This window comes from Lolium rigidum, unplaced genomic scaffold, assembly GCF_022539505.1.
Source record: "Lolium rigidum isolate FL_2022 unplaced genomic scaffold, APGP_CSIRO_Lrig_0.1 contig_17646_1, whole genome shotgun sequence".
NCBI lineage: Eukaryota > Viridiplantae > Streptophyta > Magnoliopsida > Poales > Poaceae > Lolium > Lolium rigidum.
This window is the reverse complement of record NW_025899909.1, coordinates 29,036-53,425: the sequence shown is the minus strand read 5'-3', so window position 1 is coordinate 53,425 and position 24,390 is coordinate 29,036. Positions and strand designations below refer to the sequence as shown.

Below are 24,390 nucleotides of genomic sequence, written 5' to 3'. Positions count from 1 at the left end.
ACAAAATAATTAAAAACTAAATTTTAAAATATTAAAAATAATTGTTTTGGTGTACATCCTGACATTCTGTATCCGTACACAAGTTTTTATCGGAAAACAACATTTTACTTAGCATGTACAAATAAGATAAAAAAATGTCCTACATGTAGTCGTGTTGGAGCATCAACATTTATCTTTTTTACACGTGGCACAAAAAATATTACTTTTCCCGCAAAATTGTGTGTGAACATAGAATGTCTAGACATACAAATTTACTTCAGAATTTTTCGACATTGCAAATGTATTTTCACATAACGAGTTCATATGCACCTGTGAGCCGATTTGGATTTCCCTGACTCATGTAACTATTACCACCGACAAGGATTTTTTACCCACTTGCTTCCTCTGAAAGCTTGGGCTATATTTGGTAGCAAAGTATTTTTGAAGTATTTTGACAATACTAATATCTCAAAATACTACAATTTAAATAATTTAATGTGTTTGGTTGTGACTAAATAGTGTTATTAATATTTTCAATATCCTTTAAAACTTGTTTTTTAACTAGGCAAAAGATTTACGATTTTCAATGATTATGGAGAAGTTTTTTAGAGCCTTTACAAGCCAAGTCTTGGCCTATGAAAATACCAAAATACATAGGTCTACTCTGGCGGCATAATAATACTGAACGCTTTGGCCCATGTGAGGTTCAACATTGCTCCCTCCTCTTTAATCTTCTCTATGCTGACGGCTGAGGTTGGAGATTGATTCATAAGACCACGGAGAGTTTTCCGAGAAACTAGAATTGCGATGGGGAATCAAGTACTTCTTTGATGGACCCTTTTTAAATCTCGTGGTTCTACCAAATCTTTAATGGAATGGAAAGTTTCCACCCATTTGGGTCAATGTCGAAAATCCCAAGCGAAGCTTTCATATAGGACCACACTCGTTTGAGTGAAACAACATTTGAGAAGGAGATGAGGCCATTTCCTTTTGGTTGCAAATCTTGCAAAGCCCACAATTTCGTCATCCCCTCTTTTCAAGCTATTAGCCATTGAAACATGTTTTTTTGTTGAAACGGGGAAAAAGCTTTGCCCCAACCTATAATTAAAGTACGAGTTTAACAAGAAAATAAAAGGTGGTATGTTTCATTAAGGTCCTACTCCTAGAAATAAGTTACTCGTACGCTTAGCACCCGCAAGCACCCAAATCTTCACATGATATTTAATCTTTATTAGGAGTACGGAAGGCGGGGCATGCTTATTGTGGAATACACATGCATTACAGTCATTCCAAATATCTCAAGAAGCAAGGAGAGTGTTGAGGCCAGATCTTTGAGCTTCGTCATGGAGGAGCACCAAAGAAGGATGGGTTGGGTCGAATCCATGTGAAAATCATGCAAGGATCCCAAGGCTTCAAACCAAAGAGGGCATTGGAGACTAAGCAAGGCCAAAAAATTGCATCCTATATATGCCGAGGTTGTCGAATAAAACATGCTACTTTTTGAAGTATTGGAAAAAAGCATCTCTGGACTTCGATTTCTGGAACTTAAGTATCGCTAGCCCGGTCATCAAGATACTATGGTTTAATAGCATAGTTTTGAAAATACTGAGATACCAAACGAGCCCTCAGCTTTGATCTGATCAACACTAAACTATGAACCTCTCTCACAAAACGAAAAAAAAAAAACTGCCACGGGCTCTGAAGTCTGAATGCCGTGGGATTTTATTTGTTTTGAGAACTTCTGAATGCCGTGGGTGCCTTAGAATCTGCAGTACCGGTCCATGCGGCCCATCCCGAGGCTTACGCACTCTGTTCATTTGTTCCAGGCCCAGTGAACTCGTGCCGTCGAGCTGTACATCTTCGTGGCGCCGTGTCGTGTCGTAGTGTTGTCACGAGACGATGTGCGCGTAGAGGAGCTGGTTCCAGACGTCCGGCACGCCGGGGAGGCACCAGTGGATGCAGTCGGCGTAGCTGCTCGGGTCCCGCCGTTGCGCCTCCGTGAGCGGATCCCACTGCCGCCGGTGCACGGACGGGTGCGCGTCCCTCCGCCGCTCCGACATCCCCGTCACGTTCACCACCCGCACCGCCACGCCGCGCGCGCCCAGCCGCTTGACTTGCTCCTCCACCGCACGCCCGAACGCCGGGTTCAGGCCGTGATCGCCGCCGCCCTCGTCCGCCGCGGCGATCGGCTCCGTCTCGTTGTAGCACCCGTGGTTGTTGTCGCCGTCTGAGGGAAGGTGGGTGGGCGACATGGACATGAAGAAGACACTGGTGCGGGCGCGGTCGACGTGGAACTCAAGCCACTCGGCCCATGTCGCCAGCGACAGCTCGAACGCACGCAGGCCGTCGACCGCCTTGGACACACTGTACTCGTGCTCTGCCGCCGTTGCCGTCTCGAACGAACCCCAACTGCACCGCACGAGCACGTACCCATCAGCACGCATCCACGGTTTAATTAGCACTCCGTACAGTGATACGAGTACGTCTGAACTTACAGGACTTTGATGGAGGGGTGGCGCCACCAGAGGTAAGAGTTGAAGACGAGCACGTCGGCGTCTGTCCAGCGGCGGGCGTGTTCAACGATGGAGTTGGCGCGCACGGTGCGGTCGGCGACGCGGTGGTGCACCGGGTTGTCGGAGTTGGACTCCACCAGCAGCGGCGACCAGTAGAATTCCACCGACGCATTGTACTCCTGAAATCAGCACACACACGCATTGATCGATTAAACTTCAGCGCTGAAATGAGCTGCAGCTAGAATGGATCGGTGTGACTTTGCGTGGTTGATCTTTTACAGATCAACGCAGCGTACATGGATGTTGAAGGAGAAGAGGGCTCCGCTGGAGTTGAGTGTCTTGTGGAGGCCAGGGGTGGCGGTGTCGATGAGGCACACCATGGACACCCACTGGTTCCGGTTCAGAGAGTCCCCCACGAACGCCAGACGCTTGCCCCGCAGATTCTCTAGCAGCCTCGCCGCGTCGAACCTGCTCCATTATCCACAGAATGGCTTAGAACAAGGCAGTTATCATTTTTAAACTTACTGCGTTGTTAGGAAACACTATGTATGCTTGTACACGCATGCGTGAGCAGTTGAACAACCGGGAGATCCTTAAACTTACTTCAGAGTTCAGACAGTGTATGGCGCGGACGTACCTTGGAAGGTCGCAGCCGTTAGGTTGCCACCGCCAATGTTGGTACCGGAGGTCCGTCCTGCCATACTTCCCACACGCCAAGTTCTCCGACATGAACCTGCACGCACTCTCCTCGTACAGAGGGTACCCCTCCTCGTCGTACACCCACTGGCCGGAGGACATGTCGCACTCTTCCACGCCCCTGCCACCACCGTCCACAGCGGAAGCGGTCGGAGGCGGAGGCGCAGTCACCTGCTTGGTGGCGCCGCTGTTGCTCGTGGACGTCATGACCGTGAAGTCCGTGGTAAGAGGCGGATGCAAGGTCGGCATCTTGGCGGCGGCGCCGCTCCTTGTCGTGAACGAGACGATGGTGACGACGAACATCACGAACACCAGCAGCACGAACGAGCTGAAGCATTGGCTCTGGAGGCTGACGCTGACGGTGGCTAGTCCCCACACCCTCGTCGACCTCTTCGCGGATCCTTTCAACAGGCACCGGTCCTCGGGGTCGCCGGCGCCGGTGGCGCTCTGGCACTTGCGCGGCGGGGTGCTCGCGGCAACTTTGACAGCCATCTGTTCAGACATGTACACAGGCAGGAGGATCAAATAGGTAGCTTGCATGCACGGCGACAGGCGAGGTTGTTCAGTCACTGCAATATGCTGCAGCAGGTGCACTCGTTTGTTGTAAAAGGATCCCTCTTTTAGGTGAGAGTTGTTGCCACTGATTGACCTTTTCTGGTGCCGTGTCAACCCAGCCCCAAAGTAAATAATACTACCAAGTAGTACAAAACATAAAACTAGATGCACCTGCTTTGAAATAAATTTCATAGTAAAAATTCCACCTAAATTTGCTGTTATAATCTTAAGAGACAAAATACTGCAATTTCTACACAATCATGTAAGAGAAGTAAATTAATACCGATTTTGGTGTTTATCAAAAAAAATCACGGTTACCTATTAGCTTACTTCTCTTGGATTAATCATTGAAAGGACACCAGATAATCAAACTGGCTTCCAAAAGCATCTGCTTTCGAGTGAACAAAAATGATGCCAAATCTAAAAGACTTAAGATCTATAAGCCTCTCCAATGTGGTTTATAAAATTGTGGCAAAATATCTAGGTAATAGATTTAGGCCTCTTCTTCAAGATATCATTTCTGACACTCAGAGTGCCTTCATCCCAGGCAGGATGATTACGGACAATGATATCATTTTTTCGAGTGTTTCCATGTATTACAAAAAGGCTAAAAAAACCCGGAAATTTCTGCGCCTACAATCTTGACCTTATGAAGGCTTACGACATGGTAGATTGGAAATTCCTCGACTAATGTACGAGGAATATCGGCTTTGCAGAACAACGGATAAAGTGGATCATGGAGTGTGTCAAGACTGTCCGATAATCAGTCAAATTCAATGGCAAGCTGCTGGATAGATTCACTCTAACAATACTCCCTACTTGTTCCTCTTCGTTGGAGAAAGCCTCTCTGCCTTTCTCAAACATGAGATCAACTCAGACATGTTACAAGAGTTGAAGATATGCAGGAAAAGCTTGGGTATTCTGCATCTCCTTTTTGCAGGTGGTAGTCTGCTTTTTTCTGTGCCACTCATAAACAAGCTACCATAATTAGTGGGGGTCTTGAGAGAGTATGACAAAGGAACAAGACAACTTTTAAGCCCCACTAAATGCTCAATCATGCTAGGACAAATTGCTTGGAAGAAGATGGCGCTGTGGTGGCAGCGATCCTAAATATTGGGGCCGTGTCAATGGAGGATAAATACCTAGGACTTCCGATACCCCAAGGGTGCATAAAAGAAGGAAAGTTGAAGTCATTGTTATCACCAGAATTTGGCCAAGTCAGAGGTGGGCCGCGATCAAGGTGGACTTGAAGATATATGCGTGGACAGATATGAGAATCGGCCTTGTGTATCGAGTTTGGGCTAGTTGGCCCGTGTATCTTTATAGTAGGTTACGTAGAAATTAGAGTTTATCTCGTGCACGGTTTAGTGCACGCCCACATTAGAAAGTCCGCTGGACTATAAATATGTACCTAGGGTTTATGGAATAAACAACAACCAACGTTCAACACAAACCAATCTCGGCGCATCGCCAACTCCTTCGTCTCGAGGGTTCCTCCGGTAAGCACCATGCTGCCTAGATCGCATCTCGCGATCTAGGCAGCACGAGCCTGCCTAGTTGTTCATGCGTTGCTCGTATCGAAGCCTTTTTGATGGCGAGCAACGTAGTTATCGTAGACGCGTTAGGGTTAGCATCGTTCTTAGCATCATATGCTCGTGTAGTGCAACCCTTGCGCGTCTAGCCGTCCTTGTGCCTCATCATGGGTGCAGGGCGGCACCCCGCTTGATCTTTATTTAGTAGATCTGATCCGTTATGGTCGCTCCTTGATTCATCAAGGATTAGTTTAATATCTGCAATAGTTAGGCCTTACAAAGGGTTGGAGGATCCAGCGGCATGCAGGGTGTAGTTTGCTGCCCCTAGACAGGACGTTCCGAGGATCAACCTAGTGTTGGTTTTTAGGCCTTGTCTAGGGCTGGCTTACGTTTAACGTGCGTGAGCGCGAGGCCCAATCGTGAGTAGGATGATCCGATTATGCGGTGAAAACCCTAGATCGTCGTGGATCTCATATGCTTTATCTTGATCAGCAGGACCACCATATATTCGGCCACCTTGGACGAATCATGGGTGGATCGGCTCCATGAGCCGATTCACGGGACAACCCGAGAGCCGATCGAGGCTCGTATTTAACGTGTACGTGTGTGCCCTGCAGGAAACTAAGCGAGGCATCATCCACACCTTCCTGACCAGGTATAGGTCAGGTGGCACGCCCTTGCGACCCGCATCGGCGCGCGACCAGGAGGCTTTGCGGGCCGTCGCTCTGAGGGACTGGGGCCAGCCGCAGCCCTAGTCATTCCCGGCTCTACGGTGTTGGCCAGTCGCTGCCCGCCGGTGGGTTTCTGACGTCAACACATTCTGGCACGCCCGGTGGGACAATCTCCAACGACAACCATCTCGCCATCCACATCAGAGATGGCGAAAGGCACCCCGGTCGAGTACGAGGATCGGAATGGCAAAGTCAGGGCCCTCCGTGAAGCCGACCTCATCGGCTCTTCCCACGACGCCCGCTCCCATGGCGTCAACACGGTCGATCTCAGCCACTCCATAAGGGAACCAGGGTTCTCTTTCGATGCCAATACGGCAGGGTTCGTGATTCGCCACGACGCAAACAAAGCAGAGGGCAGCCGCGCTCGTGGCAAAGAGAAGGACGAGGCCGTTCCACGTGACCGGCCCCAGGACGACAATAAACGATACCTGGCCGAGGAGGAGGTGGGAAACATATGGCGTCCACGCCCATCGCCCGAGCATCTCCTCAGCAAATATGAACAGCCATATGACCGACATCGCCGCTACGATGACGACGATGAAGGATATCGTCGGTTCGGTGCAAACAGGAGGTATCGTCAAAACAGCGGCCACGACGACGGGTCCGAACGTCGCGCCAGAGGGAGGTCTGAGGAGCCGGACAACGTGGATAGGCACTGGGACTGCCCCTTCTTCAGACACTGCTGGGATACCGGAATGAGCCGATTACCAACAATCGGCAATTGCCCAGAATGTAAACGAAAGGAGAAGGGTACAGCTAAGGTGTCTGTGTTCGAGCGTCTAGGGCCTCTCCCGCCTCGGAGCAAGCATGCTGAGCCCGTTCAGATGGAAGATCGCGAGGAATTAGAGGACGATGATGAAGAGGATAAGTATCATCGGCCAAGATGGTGTCCTGATGGGCTCAGCCGCTCCCAAAAACGAAGGGTTCAGCGACTACGTGCGTTGGAAGAAGCCGAAAGGTTATATCTGCACGCGCTGAGGAAGGCACGACCTGACCTGGCCGCCAAAATTCAGCGGGCCCTGGACGAAGAAGGTCGGCCACAAAGAAAAGAGTGGCGCCCTAAGCAAAGGAAAGCCGATGATGAAACATCGGCTGGCACAAACATGGTCTTCATCCTTCCTGCGGAATTTAGCGCTCCAAGGTTACATGAAGCGCCCGTGGCACAACTGGACTGCGGCCCACGGCCGGTCATCTTCGAGAAGCCGCGGGAAAGGAGTTACAGGCATCTGAAGGCCCTGTATTTACGAGGCTACATCAATGGACAGCTTGTCAATAAGATGTTGGTGGACACCGGAGCGGCAGTCAACATTATGCCATATTCTATGCTGCGGCGGTTGGGACGCTCCACCTCGGATTTAATCAAAACCAATGTAACATTGAGCGATTTCAACGGCCAAGCATCTGACGCGCAAGGGGTTCTAAACGTGGATCTGACCGTAGGAAGAAAGACTATCCCTACGACGTTCTTTGTTGTCGACAGCAAAAGCACATATGCTGTAATATTAGGGAGGGATTGGATCCACGCCAATCGTTGCATTCCATCCACGATGCACCAATGCCTGATTCAGTGGGATGGAGATGAGGTGGAGGTCGTCCATGCCGATGATTCAGCCGAAATTTCAACAGCCGGTATGGGCATTTGGGAGGCATCAGGTCAAGAGCCACTCTCGGGCATCAATTTGGACGACTGCGAACGCATCGATGTGACGAAGAACGGGGTAAGGCTGGTTCTATCCACCGGACTGACCGTATAACGGGAACAACATCGACGAGCAAAGGTGGTGAGGCTGATCCTTGCGATCGGCCCCAAAAATTTGTGGAGGGACATTATAAAACCTTCACCGAGCAAGCAATGTGGAGGCCGATTCCAGCAATCGGCCAAAATTATCCCCACCATCTATTTTGCCTGGGAGCGACATTGGACCCAGCAGGGGCTACCTGAAAAGCCGATATCATCAATCTTCTTGACAGAATCGGCTCGGGGGGGCATCTAGGTGGATTAAATACATGTGAGGCAACATTATCAAGTATGGGGGCCGACGCACAAGTTGGCCGTGGAAAAGTTGAAAATTTTTGAGCACAGCCGATGCACGGCCATCGACTTAAGGGCATTAACCACCTTGCGACCGTCACGCGAAGCAGTATGTCTCTTCTGGGACCAGGGGAATAGTCAATGATGAGGCGATCGGCTACGGCAGACGTCCTCACCAAGAGCTGCATCAGCCTGCCAAAGATAATGAGCCAATATTATCGATGAAACGCAGGATTTGAACGGGAGAAGCTCAGGGAGACAGTTGGCCCTGAAGGGTCCTTCACTATAGTAGGCCGATTTGTCCCAATCGGCTGGCCCTGCATCCCAGCTTGCCTGAAGAATGATGCTAAGGTCGCCAGAAATATCAGTTTCTACATACAAGCCAATTGAGTGACACGCACGGGGCTTTGTGGTGGGCACCTGCCCGGAAACAGATGGCCAGCCCGCTGGATTGGCCAGCAAGGCTCATGATCTTGTTTGAGGTCTCATGGGGCAAAGCCGATGCTAGACCGTTGACTCAAAGGGTATGGTGGTTACAGGCAAGGATCTCATGGAGCGTCCATCACCAAATCGGCAGTGTTCGCGCAAGCCTGCGGGTCAGTCTAGGGTCATGAGGACAACCGATGATCGTCCGATGATCTTGATGAGCCGAACCATTCGAGCCGAGCTATCTGCACCAGAAGCTGCATCAGTTCGCCCGAGATGATGAGCTAATTAGGACAGCAAGGTGGTTCCTCGGAGCTGCTGACCTTTCCGAGATCGCCGCAGGTCGACTCCTTGAGCCTAACACAGTGATACAGTCGGGAAACCAATGGTGGCCCAATCAGCTGGTCTGCTTTTATCCTCGCCTGGACTAAGGCTCGGGGGGCAGCTCGCCCCTTAAGGTTCCTTGTGCTATGGAGCCGATTTGGTTAAAATCGGCTTGCTCTGCATCATAACTCGTCAAGAGAGGATGAATTATTGCAGACGGGAGTGGCTGGAGGTAGTAGAAGGAAGCAACGATCGCTGACGGACTTTGGACCAGGTGTGACTACGAAGAGATGAGGCATTGTCAGGACAGTGGCAAAGAGGATCCGGTAGATGAGAATGCCGCTGAGGTCCATTAGTCCGTGTGGTTGAGTCTGCATTTCCAGGATCTAGGATTTGCGCGATTGCGGCTCGTCCCAGGGGTGGAGGTCTGGATGGATCTACCTCGAGTTTATCATGAGAGTCCGATGCATTGCCATCGGCTCCTTAAAGCACCGACCAGGTTGGCAATCGGCAAGCGCGGTATAAAGAGCAATCGGCTAAATTATCATAAAAAAAAAAGGGGGGCGACAAGATCGAGTTGGGGAAGTTCTCCATTGATTTACCAGAGTTCTTACATAAAGAGCTGATTGCTCTCAAAAGAAGATCCTAGGGGCTACATTGCCCGTCTACTACTGATGGCCCTGAGCTAAGATCCTATCTAGGGGCCGTTGCTACCTTCGTCGTCGTCGCCATCATCGCCGTCGTCGGCGCTGCTCCCAGCCGGCTCGTCGTCGCTGCTGAAGCGACCGCCGGCAGGACCTTCGTTGTCCTCGTCTTCTTCATCAGCGTCGTCGTCGTCGCTGTCGAAATCGCTGAGATTGCCGGGCCGGGGCAGTGGCGCTTGGCCGGCGGCTCATTGGAGGAGCTGTCATCTTCTTCCTCCTCCTCCGGCCTCTCCTCTTCGGAGGAGGGGGCCCCGTCCCAGGGAAGGTGGTCGTCGTCGCTTTCCTCCACCGCCTCCTCCCTGGTAAGGAAGGAGAGGTCGCTCTCCCCGTCGGTTAGGGACTGGTCGTCCTCCGACCAGGTGGAGAAGTCGTGGCTTGGCTCATTCCCGGCCTCGATGGCGCGGCGAATGTTGGCCGCGTGGGCTTCCTCCAGTTTCCATTCCGGCGTCGGCTCGCGGAAGGGGGAGGACTGCGCAGAAAGGTCTGACGAAGAGGAAGACATGGTGGCACGGGAGGGTTTGTTTCTTTGGAAGTACTAGTGCCTGGAGGATGAGGAAGAAAGCTACAGGGAGTGGCCGAATAAAAGGGGGAATATCTGGTTAATGCCTAAGCAGTTCCCGAGAACGTGGTGCCAGAACCGTCAGGTCGTGCAGAGAAGGCGAGGAGGCAAGACGTCATTATGAAGGAAACTGCGACGGTTCTGCCACGACATGACCCGGCGAAAGAAAGCGTAATGATTTTGGAAATGTCGTTTCCAAAACCAGGGGGGCATGTGTTATCACCAGAATTTGGCCAAGTCAGAGGTGGGCCGCGATCAAGGTGGACTTGAAGATATATGCGTGGACAGATATGAGAATCGGCCTTGTGTATCGAGTTTGGGCTAGTTGGCCCGTGTATCTTTATAGTAGGTTACGTAGAAATTAGAGTTTATCTCGTGCACGGTTTAGTGCACGCCCACATTAGAAAGTCCGCTGGACTATAAATATGTACCTAGGGTTTATGGAATAAACAACAACCAACGTTCAACACAAACCAATCTCGGCGCATCGCCAACTCCTTCGTCTCGAGGGTTCCTCCGGTAAGCACCATGCTGCCTAGATCGCATCTCGCGATCTAGGCAGCACGAGCCTGCCTAGTTGTTCATGCGTTGCTCGTACTGAAGCCTTTTTGATGGCGAGCAACGTAGTTATCATAGACGCGTTAGGGTTAGCATCGTTCTTAGCATCATATGCTCGTGTAGTGCAACCCTTGCGCGTCTAGCCGTCCTTGTGCCTCATCATGGGTGCAGGGGCGGCACCCCGCTTGATCTTTATTTAGTAGATCTGATCCGTTATGGTCGCTCCTTGATTCATCAAGGATTAGTTTAATATCTGCAATAGTTAGGCCTTACAAAGGGTTGGAGGATCCAGCGGCATGCGGGGTGTAGTTTGCTGCCCCTAGACAGGACGTTCCGAGGATCAACCTAGTGTTGGTTTTTAGGCCTTGTCTAGGGCTGGCTTACGTTTACCGTGCGTGAGCGCGAGGCCCAATCGTGAGTAGGATGATCCGATTATGCGGTGAAAACCCTAGATCGTCGTGGATCTCATATGCTTTATCTTGATCAAGCAGGACCACCATATATTCGGCCACCTTGGACGAATCATGGGTGGATCGGCTCCATGAGCCGATTCACGGGACAACCCGAGAGCCGATCGAGGCTCGTATTTAACGTGTACGTGTGTGCCCTGCAGGAAACTAAGCGAGGCATCATCCACACCTTCCCGACCGGTTATAGGTCAGGTGGCACGCCCTTGCGACCCGCATCGGCGCGCGACCAGGAGGCTTTGCGGGCCGTCGCTCTGAGGGACTGGGGCCAGCCGCAGCCCTAGTCATTCCCGGCTCTACGGTGTTGGCCAGTCGCTGCCCGCCGGTGGGTTTCTGACGTCAACAGTCATCAAAAGAAAAGTTCAGAAATAAATGTTCAGACTGGAATGAAAAATATATGCCTGGAGTTGCAAAAAGAACTATGATAAAGGCATTGGCACGAGCTATTAGAAATTATGCCATGAGTGTTTTTCAATTCCTTGTTGGTCAATGTGATGAACTGACTCAAATTTTATGGGATTTTTGGTGGGGAGATGAGGAAGAAAAAATAAAAGTACATTGGATGGCATGGGAAAATATGACAATGCTGAATAACCAAGGTGGGATTGGTTTCAAAGAACATAAAATGTTTAACGAGGCTTTACTGGCAAGATAAGCTTGGCGTCTGCTGCAATTCTCGGATAGCTTGTGTGCTAGGCTGCTGAAATCTAAATACTAGTGGTCTGTCATAATGTTTCCCCTTTTTCGCAAGGTAAAACTCATGATCTTGATCTTCTTAAAAAGGTATAATATAGAGGATTAGTTTAGGAACAAAAGTCAGGATCTAGAGAGACAATTGGCTTAGAAGAGGAAATCATAAGGTTATAGGAAAAGCATGTAACCAAAGGCTTAAATGTGTTTCTGATCTCATTAAACCGGATAATAGATCGTGGGATGAATCAAAGGTAAGGTCTCTCCTATATCCGTTGGATGCTGAAGAAGTTTTAAAGATTATTTTATCTTCGAACCAAAACAAAGACTGTATTGCATGGGCACATGAAAGAAATGACATTCTTTCAGTTATAGGAGTGCTTAAAAATTGGGTATGAAACTACAAGATTGTGAGAGAAAAACAACAACTAGCATAAACCCTGACGGTGACCGGTCCCTATGGAAGCTAATCTAGTCTGCAAATCTCCCTCCTGAAAGTTTTTGGTTGGAAACTTGCAACAAATTCTCTTGAGGTTCGGGCTCATCGTTGTCAAAGGAAGATGGAAGTGATGCGAACATGCACACTTTGTGGTAGAGAGCCTGAAACGGATCATCATGTAGTGGTGGCATGCACGAAGGCTACAATACTAAGACAACTTCCAATGAATTCTTGGTCTCTTGCTCCTAAAAATTTCTTCACTTATACCGAGAATAATTGGGTACTTGTCCTGTCAGACCAATGCAATGCTGAAATGAGATCAAATATGATTTTACTCTTGTGGGGTGCTTGGCATATAAGAAGCAACTACATTTTTTGGTGATGGCAAATGTGGCATAGAGAAGTCTGCTATTTACATTCATTCGTACCTCGCCTCCTTTATGTAGGTCAAAGTACCAGGGTGTGGAGAAAGATTGTAAAGGAAAGAGGGTGATCCAACCTTTAGGTGATGGTATGCCAAAAAAAAGAAAGAACTTCATGGTGACTAGACGATGCCGGCATTTGGGTGGCAAAAATTGAACGTTGATGCTGGTTTCGGAATGGAAGACAACTTGGGCACGTGGGTTGCGGTATGAAGGGACCATGAAGGCAAAGTGCTTGTCTTAGCCTGAGGGATCATTGACCATTGTCCCAACGCTGAAATGGATGAAGGACTAGCATTCCTGGAAGGTGTTAAAGCCATCATTCCACTTGCAACTTCACAAGTTATTGTTGATGCGACAATGAAAATGTGGTTGATGAACTGAAGATGAAGGACATAAAAGATCTCAACTAGCCTTTGTTATGTCAAGATGCAAAGGAGGTATTAAAAATTCTCCAAGGTTATGTAGAAAAGGTTATCATGGATGGTAGTTATATGGCTCACAATATTGCTAGGTTTGGTAGAAGTGTGTGTTATGGGGGTGTGTTACTGGACTCGGTTCATCTTTGCATGTTGGAACGTGTTCAAAGAGATTCTAATGGTATTTGTAACCTTGACTCTGTTAACTAAGTAAATACACAACCCATTTAAAAATATGATGTCCCACGTGTCAACAAATCAAATAAACTGATGCGTGTATATCTCTTTGTCCTAAGTTTATATTTAAATTTTCATGCAAACACATAATTTATGTGGTCTGTGCAAAAAAAAAAATTGATCCTCTATAAATCGTCTGCATATAAAAGATATGAATGTGAAGAAAATGTTTTTTTTTATAGATTTACCCATTTGAGACATTCTGGTCGAGGAGTTCCGGTGGTATGTTGGCGATGCCGGTCTACACATAGGAACATCTGGCGCATCGACCGGTCGCCCTGCCGGTTTGCTTAGACGGTGTACCAACCAAGCCATCAAACCGCAGCAAACTGGCGTCGACGCTGATTGTTCCCATTGCGACCGAGCCGGGTGCCGGAGGTTGCCGGAAATACCACTGTATTGCGTTTCGGTAAAGGCCGGCACCACAGCCGGCGAGACCAGACCATGCCCCCCTTTTCCAAAAACCTCTCAAATGATGTTTTCTACTAAGAATTAACTCTCCTCACTTTTGTGATGGCTATATATGTGCTGGTAGGTTGTGTATAGGGCTTTGGTATCATCCCCATCAAGCTCATCGAGACCACCCCTCTTAATAGTGCGGTGATTACTATTGAATCAAACATGAATATAAAAGGAATAACAAACAACACTGGCACTTCTCTTCTTTATCCAATGGGGAGTCTCAAACCACCGTCCATCAACATTTGTGAACTCTAAAAGCAGTGTAAACATTTTTAGGTAACATCAGTCCATATTTTGGCTCCAGTGTCATCATCAACCAAAATAACGGTTAACCGTGTAATACTCTTACAATTACCTTGTTGGTTAGTTCATAAAAATAATATCATTACGTTGCACCATTTAATTATCTTTCAATCTTTGTTTTTTGGTTTCAATTGGCATATCCATAAATTTCAAAGAAAAAACCGCCAACAAGTGTGCATTTTTATTTTTTTGGAAGTTAAATATTTTCAAATTTTACCAAGTTGTTATATAAAAATACAAACATATGTGACATTATATTTCTATATTATTGAACTGCATGTCAAGATGAATCAAGTGATATTGATTTAGTGTCATAAATTATGCTACTTTTTAAGGGAGTCGATCAAACTTAATAAAGTTTGATTTAAGTTTTTTTTTTGAAACGGGGCAAAAGACTTGCCATTTTCATTAATAAAGAAGAAGTACAGAATTTGGCCAGTTTATTAGCGGAAAACCGGCCGAAAACCGAAACAAGTGCCCCGTCGACCGTCATGAGGCACGACCGCCGCAGGGACACAGAGCCACCCTGGCACCCACACAAGATACACAGGCCGCCGAAGCGAGAAGTCGTCGCGGTTGACCTTCAACGTCATCGTCATCATTCTTCAGCGACTCCGACTTCACCGAAGAACCAACCACCAAGACCTCGCCGAAGCGGCACCGTGAAGCTCAAGCCGGCCAACGCCAAACAAGCGACTCCTCGTGAAGCAACAGGCAACTCCGACTCTGATGACGAGCTCTGAAGAGGATAAGTGCAAGACCTGCGCCGAGGAAGATCATCGCCAGAGGGCCACCCCGCAGGTCATCGTACGCTGCACAAATGAAGACTCTCGACAAACCATAGCAGCTCCGACTCCACCGCAAGCGAAGCACAAGACGAAGAAACTAGGACGCTCGCCGAAGCCAAGGTCTTGACGCTACCAAACCATCGCTCAACACCGCCATCGTTGCCACACAAGCCACCACACGGACCTCACACATCGCCGGCCACCCGCCGCGATGCCGTACGAGTCCAGCCTCAGGAAAGCACGCTGGGGAACAAAGTCTTCAAGACGACGCCCCCAAGAGGGAAGCGACGTGGATCGACGCCGTCGTCCGGCCCTGCACAACACGGCCTAGGCTTTCGCCCGAAAACTATGCTCCGGGAGCGGAGGAGGTCGAAGGCTCCATGAAGGCCCCCAAGAGGATAGCGACATCCGCAGCCGCCGCGCCATCAGCTTTCGCTCGGAGCAGCCGAACCTCCGCACTCCCACGTTGCCGAACGGAGATGAGGGAGACCCACAACGCCGTCGGCCTGCGAACCACTGGCACAAGCACCTCCCACGCGGCGACGACGCCACACCACGTAGGACCACCAACCTCACCGCCGGCAGGAACCGACGGGCCAGATCGAACCGAGCCCGCCACGGTCAGATCTGGCACCTCGGGAAGCCGCCGCGACAAGCAACCAGCAGCAACCAGCCGACCACCACCCGCAGAGGAAGAAGCAGGGGAGAGGGGCCGCCACCCCGCCCACCCTCGCCGGACTGCAGCAGGAGCCGCCGCCGTCGCCGCCACATCCGGGAGGAGCCGGAGCTCCGCCCGCCGCGCGCCGCCGGACCACCGGGGTGCGAGGGGGGGCCGAGCTAGGCCGCTGCCACGCCGGCCGAGCCGCCGAGGCCGAGCTAGGCCGCCGCCACGCCGGCGAGCTGCCGAGGCCGAGCCTTCTCCCACCACCGCGGGCTCCCGCCGCAGACCGAGGCCGTCGCGCGCGAGAGGAACCCCGCCGCCGCCGTCCTCCAGCGCGGGCTTTGCCCGGTGGACTCCTCCGGCGGCGGAGGGAGGGAGCAGGGGTGGGAGGGCCGGCGGCGGCGCTCGCTAGGGTTCCCCCGAGCCGCCCAGGGAGGACGACGCGGGGGTCGGGGGATTGAAGTTTGATTTAAGTCATATCTAAATCGTACGTTTATTTGAGCACGAATACCGTAACAAAAAATACAAGGAAAGAAAAACAGAAACTAAAACTGACATTAATCATGAAGTACCAACCTAGTACATAAATACAATCCAACGAAGGGAGTAGCAAAGAAAAGCTTATATTTACAAAGAATATTGCACACTACTAACATACACTATCCTTATATATAAATCATAATAAAATTAATACAACCCAAGCATAAAAATATAATGAACATGTCATAAATAAATTGTTCTAATCTTTCTTCAGGATCCTGACACCCTTCCAGCGAGATTCCATGAAGCTGGAGTCATGGTTTTGGGCATACACTCCAAACTTGAAGTAGTGCGAGTCCCCGCCGCGGCCAGACACATGCAACTTCTCCTTGCCATCAATGAACACAGTGAGCCTGGACGCTTCGACGTCATGGACCACATTCAGTTTAAACCATCGGTCATAGATGTTATCCTCAACAACCTGTCTGTCATAGTACCGCAGTGCACCATTTATGACGTGCAGCATGAGCGTAGTTGCCGTCTCACCGCCTCCAAACACCTGCATGATAGACACCCCCGATGTGCCAGAGGGGACATAGCCGTAGCCCTCGAACTGCCACACGCCAGAGCTGTAGTCATACCCCTGTAGGTAGAAGAATACCATAAGTACCATATAAGTAAGATCACTAAATCTATTATGCAAATATATATTGATCCTAATGACTATGTGGGTAACTAACTTACTGTCATCCTAATCTCTGTTCTTGGGCTGGTGTGGCTTTGGCGGGTGTGGGGCTTGTCAGATGAGAGCACCCATAGCTTCCGCACAGTGCCGTCAAAGCTATATCGGGATCCACTCGACTCGTCGTACGGACGCTGCAGCTCAAAATTACTCTCATCGAGACTCACAGCTTTAAACCCATACGTTGGGTCGGTGGTTTTGGGCGTCCGTGTGCCCCTCGCTGCAACGGATGATGAACATGCTAACAAGACAAGCAGAGACACACAAATCCAAGACAGAGCTTGAGGAGCCATGTAGTGTACTTTATATGTGTGTGACTTCTGCTTTGCCTTCTTCAGTTTTCTACTTGTCTCTTGGTGTAGAGGCTTGTGATGAGATGCGGGACTCACGAGGTTCTGTAGGTTTATATAGTTCTCAGGGTCGGAGCTCACCATACTTGGAGAAAATGACAACTTTTCTTTTCCAAAATGGAGAATTGATAGCTTGATTAAATACTACTCTTGATGTTGACACACGTAAGACATGTTGAACAAATGTCTTGAATTGAACATGTATTAAGTGATCATTAGCTAGTTGAATGTTCCTTTTATTGTGCATACAAAGTGAGACTGAGTGAGTAGCTAGCCAGTTTTGATTTGATTTGTGTCCAGCCTGCATTTGCCTAAGTGAAGGAGGTTTTCTCTTTGTTTTGATGCTTCGCTTGGTCCTCCCTTTCAGCCTCGAAATCACCTTCCCAGCTGAATCTGCTCGGTAATGACAAAATGAGTACCTGACAATTGTATGGTCTGAAAACAATGTTCTTATGCCTAATCGGTTAGAGTGATTATTTCCTTATTCTTACGGATTTTTAAATATACAAGATCTCTGTTGTAATTTGCCTTTGTTTTCCTTCATGAATTTTCTTCCCACCGTATCTCGGCAGATTGGTTGGTTGAGCATAAGCGGTGATATCTTCGCTGTGATATTATGGGCCCGTTCTGAATGTTCTTAGCTGCGGCGCTAGAGGAAGCTCTGAAGCTAGACTCGGACGTCACGAGGAAAGGTTGTTCTCCGCATAATTGGCCGGTATGAAAAAAGGATGAGACTTGGACGAAGAAGGCACAAAAGATCATGACATTGGCTACGTGAAGAATTCAGTCATTTTCTCATTCACCCCGTGGACCAGACGACGGGCTACAGCTTACAGATCAGTATGTGCATACACCTCTTCCTTGCCAGCTAAACTGTTATCCCAAAGTAAGCTGCCGTGTACACGAGGGCACGCGGAAGATTAATCACCGTTAATTTGAATTACCGTCGGTAACACGAAAATAACAGCGGGCCGTCAGTGTTAATTGCCGCCTCTTCAAATGAACACTTTCAATGTAACAGTGCAGTGAAGCTATGATTTAACTGCGAGACGGGCGTCTGTGCCTGAGCCTTGATCCAGCATGCATGTAAATTTTATGGTTGAATTCGACTATCCTGAAATAACCAATAACTACACAAGAGATATATCATCGCTATATGTTAATTACCCATTTTCCGAAAGCCTCTAGAAATTTCTAATACAAGGACGACTCTAAGTTACTAATTCATGAACATTTTATTTCTGAGAATGTGTGGTGGCCGGTCAGATGTTTATTTTGGAGATAGCGAGCAGATTCAGCTGTATAGGTAATTACAAGGCTCAAATGGGACACGCAAACGCAAAGATGCATCCAGAAGAGAAAAACTACACTTAGTCTAATGCAAGCTGAAAATAAAATCTAGTCTAAACTGGCTAGCTACCCAGTCAATCCCTCTTCGTGTACACAAATTAACGACCACTTAATAGAAAAATCCAACGCATGTATCCAACGCATCATCTAAGTGTAAACATCAAGAATGCTATTTAATTAAGCCGTCAACTCTACGTTTCGGAGGAGAAACACTGTCAATTTCTCCAAGTATAGTGAGCTCCGGCCTAAGATCGAGCTATATAAACGACAGGGAAGCTGATTAGTCTCACATCTCATCTTGCGACGAGAGATAGCTGAAAAAAGCAAAGCAGAAGAAGCACCCATGGCTTCTCGTGCTCTGTCTTGGATTAGTGTGTCTCTGCTTGTCTCTGTGGCGTCATTCTCATGCGTTGCGGCGAGGAGCACACGGGCACCCAAAGTTGCCGACCCGACAGACGGGTTCACGGCACTGAACCTCGGCCAGGACAACTTTGAGTTGCAGAGACCGTATGACGAGGCAAGTGGTGCGCGGTACAGCTTTGACGGCACTGTGCGGAAGATGTGGGTGCTCTCTTCTGACAAGCCACATGCCCGCCAAAGCCACACAATGCCAAGAACAGAGATCAGGATCACTGTAAGTTAGTTACCAACATAATTACGTAACTTTTAGTTGTGCGCATTTTTGTTGTGTATTATCTTTTGTTTAAGTAAGCTGGATGTTGGTTTTATGTGTGTTTGTCCTACTTATGATAAGGCTAATTTCTTCCATATGTGTGGCATGTGTCATCCTTTTTGTTAGGCTATCATAAGTTTTAGCTTGTACTACCTCCACCTCAAGGCTTAAGACCTATATTTTTTTTAGAAAGTCAAACTATACTAAGTTTGACTAAGTTTTTATCAAAAATCATTAACATGAAATCAATATCATTAGATAGACAATGAAATATATTTTCATATGGTACCTACAAAATATCATATTTGTTCATAATTTTTCTAAAAGTTTGGTTAAACTTTACATCGTTTGAATTTCTGGAAAAATATAGATCTTAAGCCTTGGGATGGAGGTAGTAATAAACTATGGGGTATATGCATCTATGGATACATAGGCCGGAGGTAGCAAAACCTTTTAATTTATAAAATAAAGTCTTCTACATGCAGGGACATGACTATAGCTCAGGCATGTGACAGTTCGAGGGGTATGGCTACGTCCCCTCAGGCACATCAGGTGTCTGCATCATGCAGGTATTTGGAGCCAGTGAGGCGGGGGCGGCCAGCACACTCATGTTGCATGTATACGACGGCGCACTTCGTTACTACGATCGACAACTCGTTGAGGACAACATCTACAACCGGTGGTTTAAACTGAATGTAGTCCATGATGTAGATGGATCCGTGCTCACTGTGTACATAGATGGCCAGGAGAAGCTGCATGTGCGTGGCCGCGGAGGCCATTCACATTACTTCAAGTTCGGCGTCTATGCGCAGCACCATGACTCTAACCGCATGGAGTCTCACTGGAAGAACGTGACGATCTTTAAGAAAAACTAGAATTAGCTATGTTGATATATATGTAGGTTATCAGAGTGACTATCTTGTTTATTATGTTTGTTTTCTTTATTTATGATTTTATTTTTATTTTCACTTTTGGGGGGATATTTGCTCGGATGATGATGATTGCTCGTATGTTATCAGAGTGAAGATATCACTTTTGCTTTTTTCAGCTGTCTCTCAACGCAAGATGAGATGAGACTAATCAGGTTCCTGTCGTTTATATAGCTCGATCTTAGGCTGGAGCTCACTATACTTGGAAATTGACGGTGTTTCTTCTCCAAAACGCAAAGCTAACAACTTAATTAAATAGCATTCTTGATGTTTACACTTAGACGATACCTGGATACATGCGTTGGATTTTTCTATTAAGTGGTCATTAATTTGTGTACACGAAGGGATTGACTGGGTAGCTAGCTACCCAGTTTAGACTAGATTTGGTTTTCAGCTTGCATTAGACTAAGTTTAGTTTTTTTCTCTTCTGGATGCATCGCTGTGTGTCCCATTTGAGCCTTGTATTACCTATACAGCTGAATCTGCTCACTGTGTCCAAAATGAACATCTGACCACCACACGTTCTCAGAAATAAAATGTTCATGGATTAGTAACTTAGAGTCGTCATTACATTAGAAATTTCTAGAGGCTTTTAGGAAATGGATAATTATTTATTAAACAAATCTTCTACTCCCTCCGTCTCAGATTAACAGGCACGCACGTAGTTTAAGAAATTTCTGTGACCATTATTTTAGTCAATAAAATATGAAATATATGACACACAAAAATTATATCATTGGAAAGCTTTTTTTGCATACGAATCTAACGATACATATTTTGTAGACATAAAAGTTATATTTTGTTGACCAAATCATTAGTCAAAGTTTATCTTGAATTGTGTGCGTGCCTGTTAAACCGAAACGGAGGTAGTATTATATACTAAAAGCAAAATATGGATATCTATGCAGATGCCTAAAATAGAGACATCATGATGATCACATCGTCCTAATTATTTTGATAGTTAGATCTAAAAATTATGGCTAGGATTTAATGAGAAATTAAAGGTCATGCTAAGTTACGCACAATAATGGTCGTGTATAGAAGGTCACAATTGTCACGTAAAAATAACTAGGGAAGTTAAACGATGAAGATAGTGATCTAATATTTCCTCCCGTTAGGAAACATAGGCCCGCCATCTCCAAACAAAAAGCCCAACTTGGATACAATAAACTACGGCGAGCATTAACGAATCAAGCATTGATGCATAGAAAACGAATAAAAAGAAGCTAAATCTATACCAGCTGGCTACATACTTGCAAATATTGACCCAAAGGTAGCATGCATACACCAACCAAAACACAGTAGATAGAACGGTCACGATACCAAGATAAAAAAATATCCTATATTGCTTAAAGTCTAATGGAAAAATTCAGCGAATGAGGAAACAATCAATTCATATTTAAGTTGATTCAAAAAAGTCATAGACATGAATATCGAGCTCAGAAAATATAGCGAGTAACTGTTTCCTAATCGACTTAAAAAAAATATTTTTGTCGCTCTATTAGATTTACGGTCCAACTGTGTAACCTCCACAAACACAATGTTGCTGTGTGGTGCCCGTGAGTCCAATATAAAAAAATACCAAAATGAGTTTAAAAAATAGCTCGACCCGACCCCTGCGAGACATATAAAAATTTAGCAAATCGCTTGTATTATTAAAGTATAGAGACGAGAAGTTCTATTGAAAATAGTGCAAATGCACCACACAAATGTAAAGGAGCTTACAAAACAAAACGCAGCGGCACCAAACATAGGTGTAACAATTTAGCAAATCTGTTTTCATTATATAAAATTCAATGGGGAGCTTAAATTATAAAATTCAACCCATATTGCTTAAAGTATAATGAAAAGGGGGGAAAGAGGGAAACAAGTTATCCCATTAACCGTTGATTAATATTTAAGTTGATGTCACAAACCATGGACATGCATATCGAGCTCCAAAGAAATAGCGAGTGACTGTTTCCTAATCGACTTAAAAAAGTATTTCTATGTCGCTGTATTAGATTTATGGGTCAACTATGTCAAGCTCCACAAACACAATGTTCCACGTGGTGCCCGTGAGACCAACATAAAAAATTCCGATATGAGTTAAAAAAAAATAGCTCGTCCGACACCTGTGAGACATCAGTGCAAATATGGGTTTAAAAAATAGCTCAAAAACATAAAGGAGCTGATAAAGGATGAGAAGGTCTAGTGCAAATCGTGCAACTGTACCAAGCACACAAACATAAAGGAGCTCAAAAACAAAATGCAGCAGAACCAGACATAATGGAAAAAGGGGAATAGGTTATCCCATTAACCGCTGATTAATATTTAAGTTGATGTCACAAACCATGGACGCCGAGGTCAAAAAAACTCCAGCGAACGACTATTTCGTAATCAACTTAGAAAGGTTCACATGCTTTGCTCGGTTGAATAGTAGGTTAATTGGCCGTTCAGCCGTGTCACCCGGTTTTAATAGATAACATTTGGCATATGGAAGAGGATCGCAAGAGAAAAATATGAAATTAGTATGGAATTATATGTTTTCTTGAGTATAGTATCCTGATCTGTCATCCAGTGTTACTCACCGATGCCTTCACAAAAACTAATAGACTTAACTCAAAGTTTCTAGCAAAGTCATATCGTGTTTCCTCAAAGCAAATATGCTATCTATTGTATTTTCTCAATTTAAAGGATATATAAATCTCAATGCGATGGCAAAATAATCTGACAAACAGCAAATAACCATAACCCTTGAAGATATTTAAGCAATCAGAAGAAATAGTTCATGTCAAATAGAAAAATAATCATTTTACTTCTTGCTAGAAATTACTATTAAAATAAAAAAAGGGCACCAGCAAAAACTGTTCGGTGAAAATTATTATAAGCAACAAATATTGTACATCTACAGAAGATAATAAATAAAATTCATCTACGATCATGTAAGAACTATCGTGAACACTAACTCAAATTTTCCATTCAATGGACCGATGTAATGTCGTGTAGAAAGGACACACATGGTCTGAATTATGGTATGTTTGTAAGTAAAATAATCATCATGTTCTCTCTAAATCAACTAAGATTAGAAAAGAAAATCTGACACGAATACCAGTAATCCGTTACAGTGAGATGATTACAATGTTCCCTTTTTGAGAAATAAACATTACAATGTTCCACTCAAATGTTGAACTTATTCGTATAGCATTTACAATGATTGCAGGTTTCTATTATTCTAGATCTCGTACAGAGAACTAGGCCACTTTTGGCATAGAAAAGGTGATGCCCTCATATTTGCAGGGCCACTATGCTAGTTATAGGCAAAAAAAAAATGAAGAATTGAGAGGAGTCGTTTGTCATATAGCCATGATATCTCTCTTATAGTTATTTCAGGATAGTCGAGTTCAACCATAAAATTTTCAGGCATGCATTGAAAAATTAAATTTTCAGGCATGAAGACTCAGGCACAGACGCCCGGCTCGCAGTGAAAAACTAAATTATTGGAAGACTCAGGCACAGACGCCCGGTTGACTGCACTGTTATATCGGAAGTGTTCAATTGGAGAGGCGGCAATTAAGATTGACGGCACGCTGCTATTTTCGTGTTACCGACGGTAATTCAAATTAACGGTGATTAATCTTCCGCGTGCCCTCGTGTACACGGCAGCTTAATTTGGGAGAACATTTTAGCTGGCAAGGAAGAGATACATGCACATACTGATCTGTAGCCCGTCGTATGGTCCACGGCGTGAATGAGAAAAATGATTGAATTCTTCACCTAGCCGTGGATATTGTGTCATGATCTTGTGCCTTCTTCCAAGTCTCATCCTGATTTCAGACAGGCCAATGCCTTGGACAACCTTTCCTCCTGACGTCCGAGTCAGACCGCTCTAGCGCCGCAGGGAAGAACATTCAGACCACGCCCATAATATCACAGCGAAGATATCACTGCTTATGCTCGATCAACCAATCTGCCGAGATGGGGCAGGAAAGAAAATTTATTAAGGGAAACAAAGGCATTACAACAGACATCTTGCATATTTAAAAATCCTTAAAAATAAGGAAATTATCACTGTAACTGACTAGGCCATAGAACATTGCTTTCAGACCATACAATTGTCAGGTGTTCATTTTGTCAATAGCGAGCAGATTCAGCTGGGAAGGTAATTTCGAGGCTGAAAGGGAGGACCAAGCGAAGCAGCCAAAACAAAGAGAAAACTTCCCTCACTTAGGCAAATGCAGGCTGAAAACAAATCAAATCAAAACTGGCTAGCTACTCAGTCAGCCTCACCTTGTACACAAAATAAAATGAACACTCAACTAGCTAATGATCACTTAATGCACGTTCAATTCAACACACTTGTACAACAGTTCTTCCGTGTGTCAACATC

At 46.4% G+C, this 24,390-nt stretch overlaps 2 protein-coding genes and 1 pseudogene across 2 annotated transcripts; 1 reads left to right on the top strand and 2 right to left on the bottom strand.

Moving 5' to 3' along the window:
- Positions 1–1,868: 1,868 nt before the first annotated feature.
- Positions 1,869–6,524, bottom strand: LOC124680497 (protein trichome birefringence-like 34). The gene is made up of 5 exons (XM_047215551.1): positions 6,435–6,524; positions 3,130–3,680; positions 2,789–2,960; positions 2,475–2,671; positions 1,869–2,388 (listed from the first exon to the last, which is right to left on the bottom strand). Exons 1-5 carry the CDS (start codon positions 6,522–6,524, stop codon positions 1,869–1,871), a joined length of 1,530 nt encoding a protein of 509 aa, XP_047071507.1.
- Positions 6,525–16,236: 9,712 nt separating this feature from the next.
- On the bottom strand, positions 16,237–17,012 carry LOC124680496 (citrate-binding protein-like). The gene is made up of 2 exons (XM_047215550.1): positions 16,722–17,012; positions 16,237–16,620 (listed from the first exon to the last, which is right to left on the bottom strand). Exons 1-2 carry the CDS (start codon positions 17,010–17,012, stop codon positions 16,237–16,239), a joined length of 675 nt encoding a protein of 224 aa, XP_047071506.1.
- A 1,750-nt stretch (positions 17,013–18,762) lies between these two features.
- Positions 18,763–19,967, top strand: LOC124680495 (annotated as a pseudogene).
- Positions 19,968–24,390: the final 4,423 nt, after the last annotated feature.

Excerpts from the sequence above, each read along its gene's own strand:
- LOC124680497 (XM_047215551.1), bottom strand. The coding sequence starts at position 6,524 with ATGTCGGTCATATGGCTGTTCATATTTGCTGAGGAGATGCTCGGGCGA. Across the intron at positions 2,961-3,129 it reads AACGGCTGCGACCTTCCAAG|GTTCGACGCGGCGAGGCTGC; the intron begins GTACGTCCGCGC and ends ATAATGGAGCAG. Across the intron at positions 2,389-2,474 it reads CACCCCTCCATCAAAGTCCT|TTGGGGTTCGTTCGAGACGG; the intron begins GTAAGTTCAGAC and ends CGTGCGGTGCAG.
- LOC124680496 (XM_047215550.1), bottom strand. The coding sequence starts at position 17,012 with ATGGCTCCTCAAGCTCTGTCTTGGATTTGTGTGTCTCTGCTTGTCTTG. Across the intron at positions 16,621-16,721 it reads GAACAGAGATTAGGATGACA|GGGTATGACTACAGCTCTGG; the intron begins GTAAGTTAGTTA and ends TTCTACCTACAG.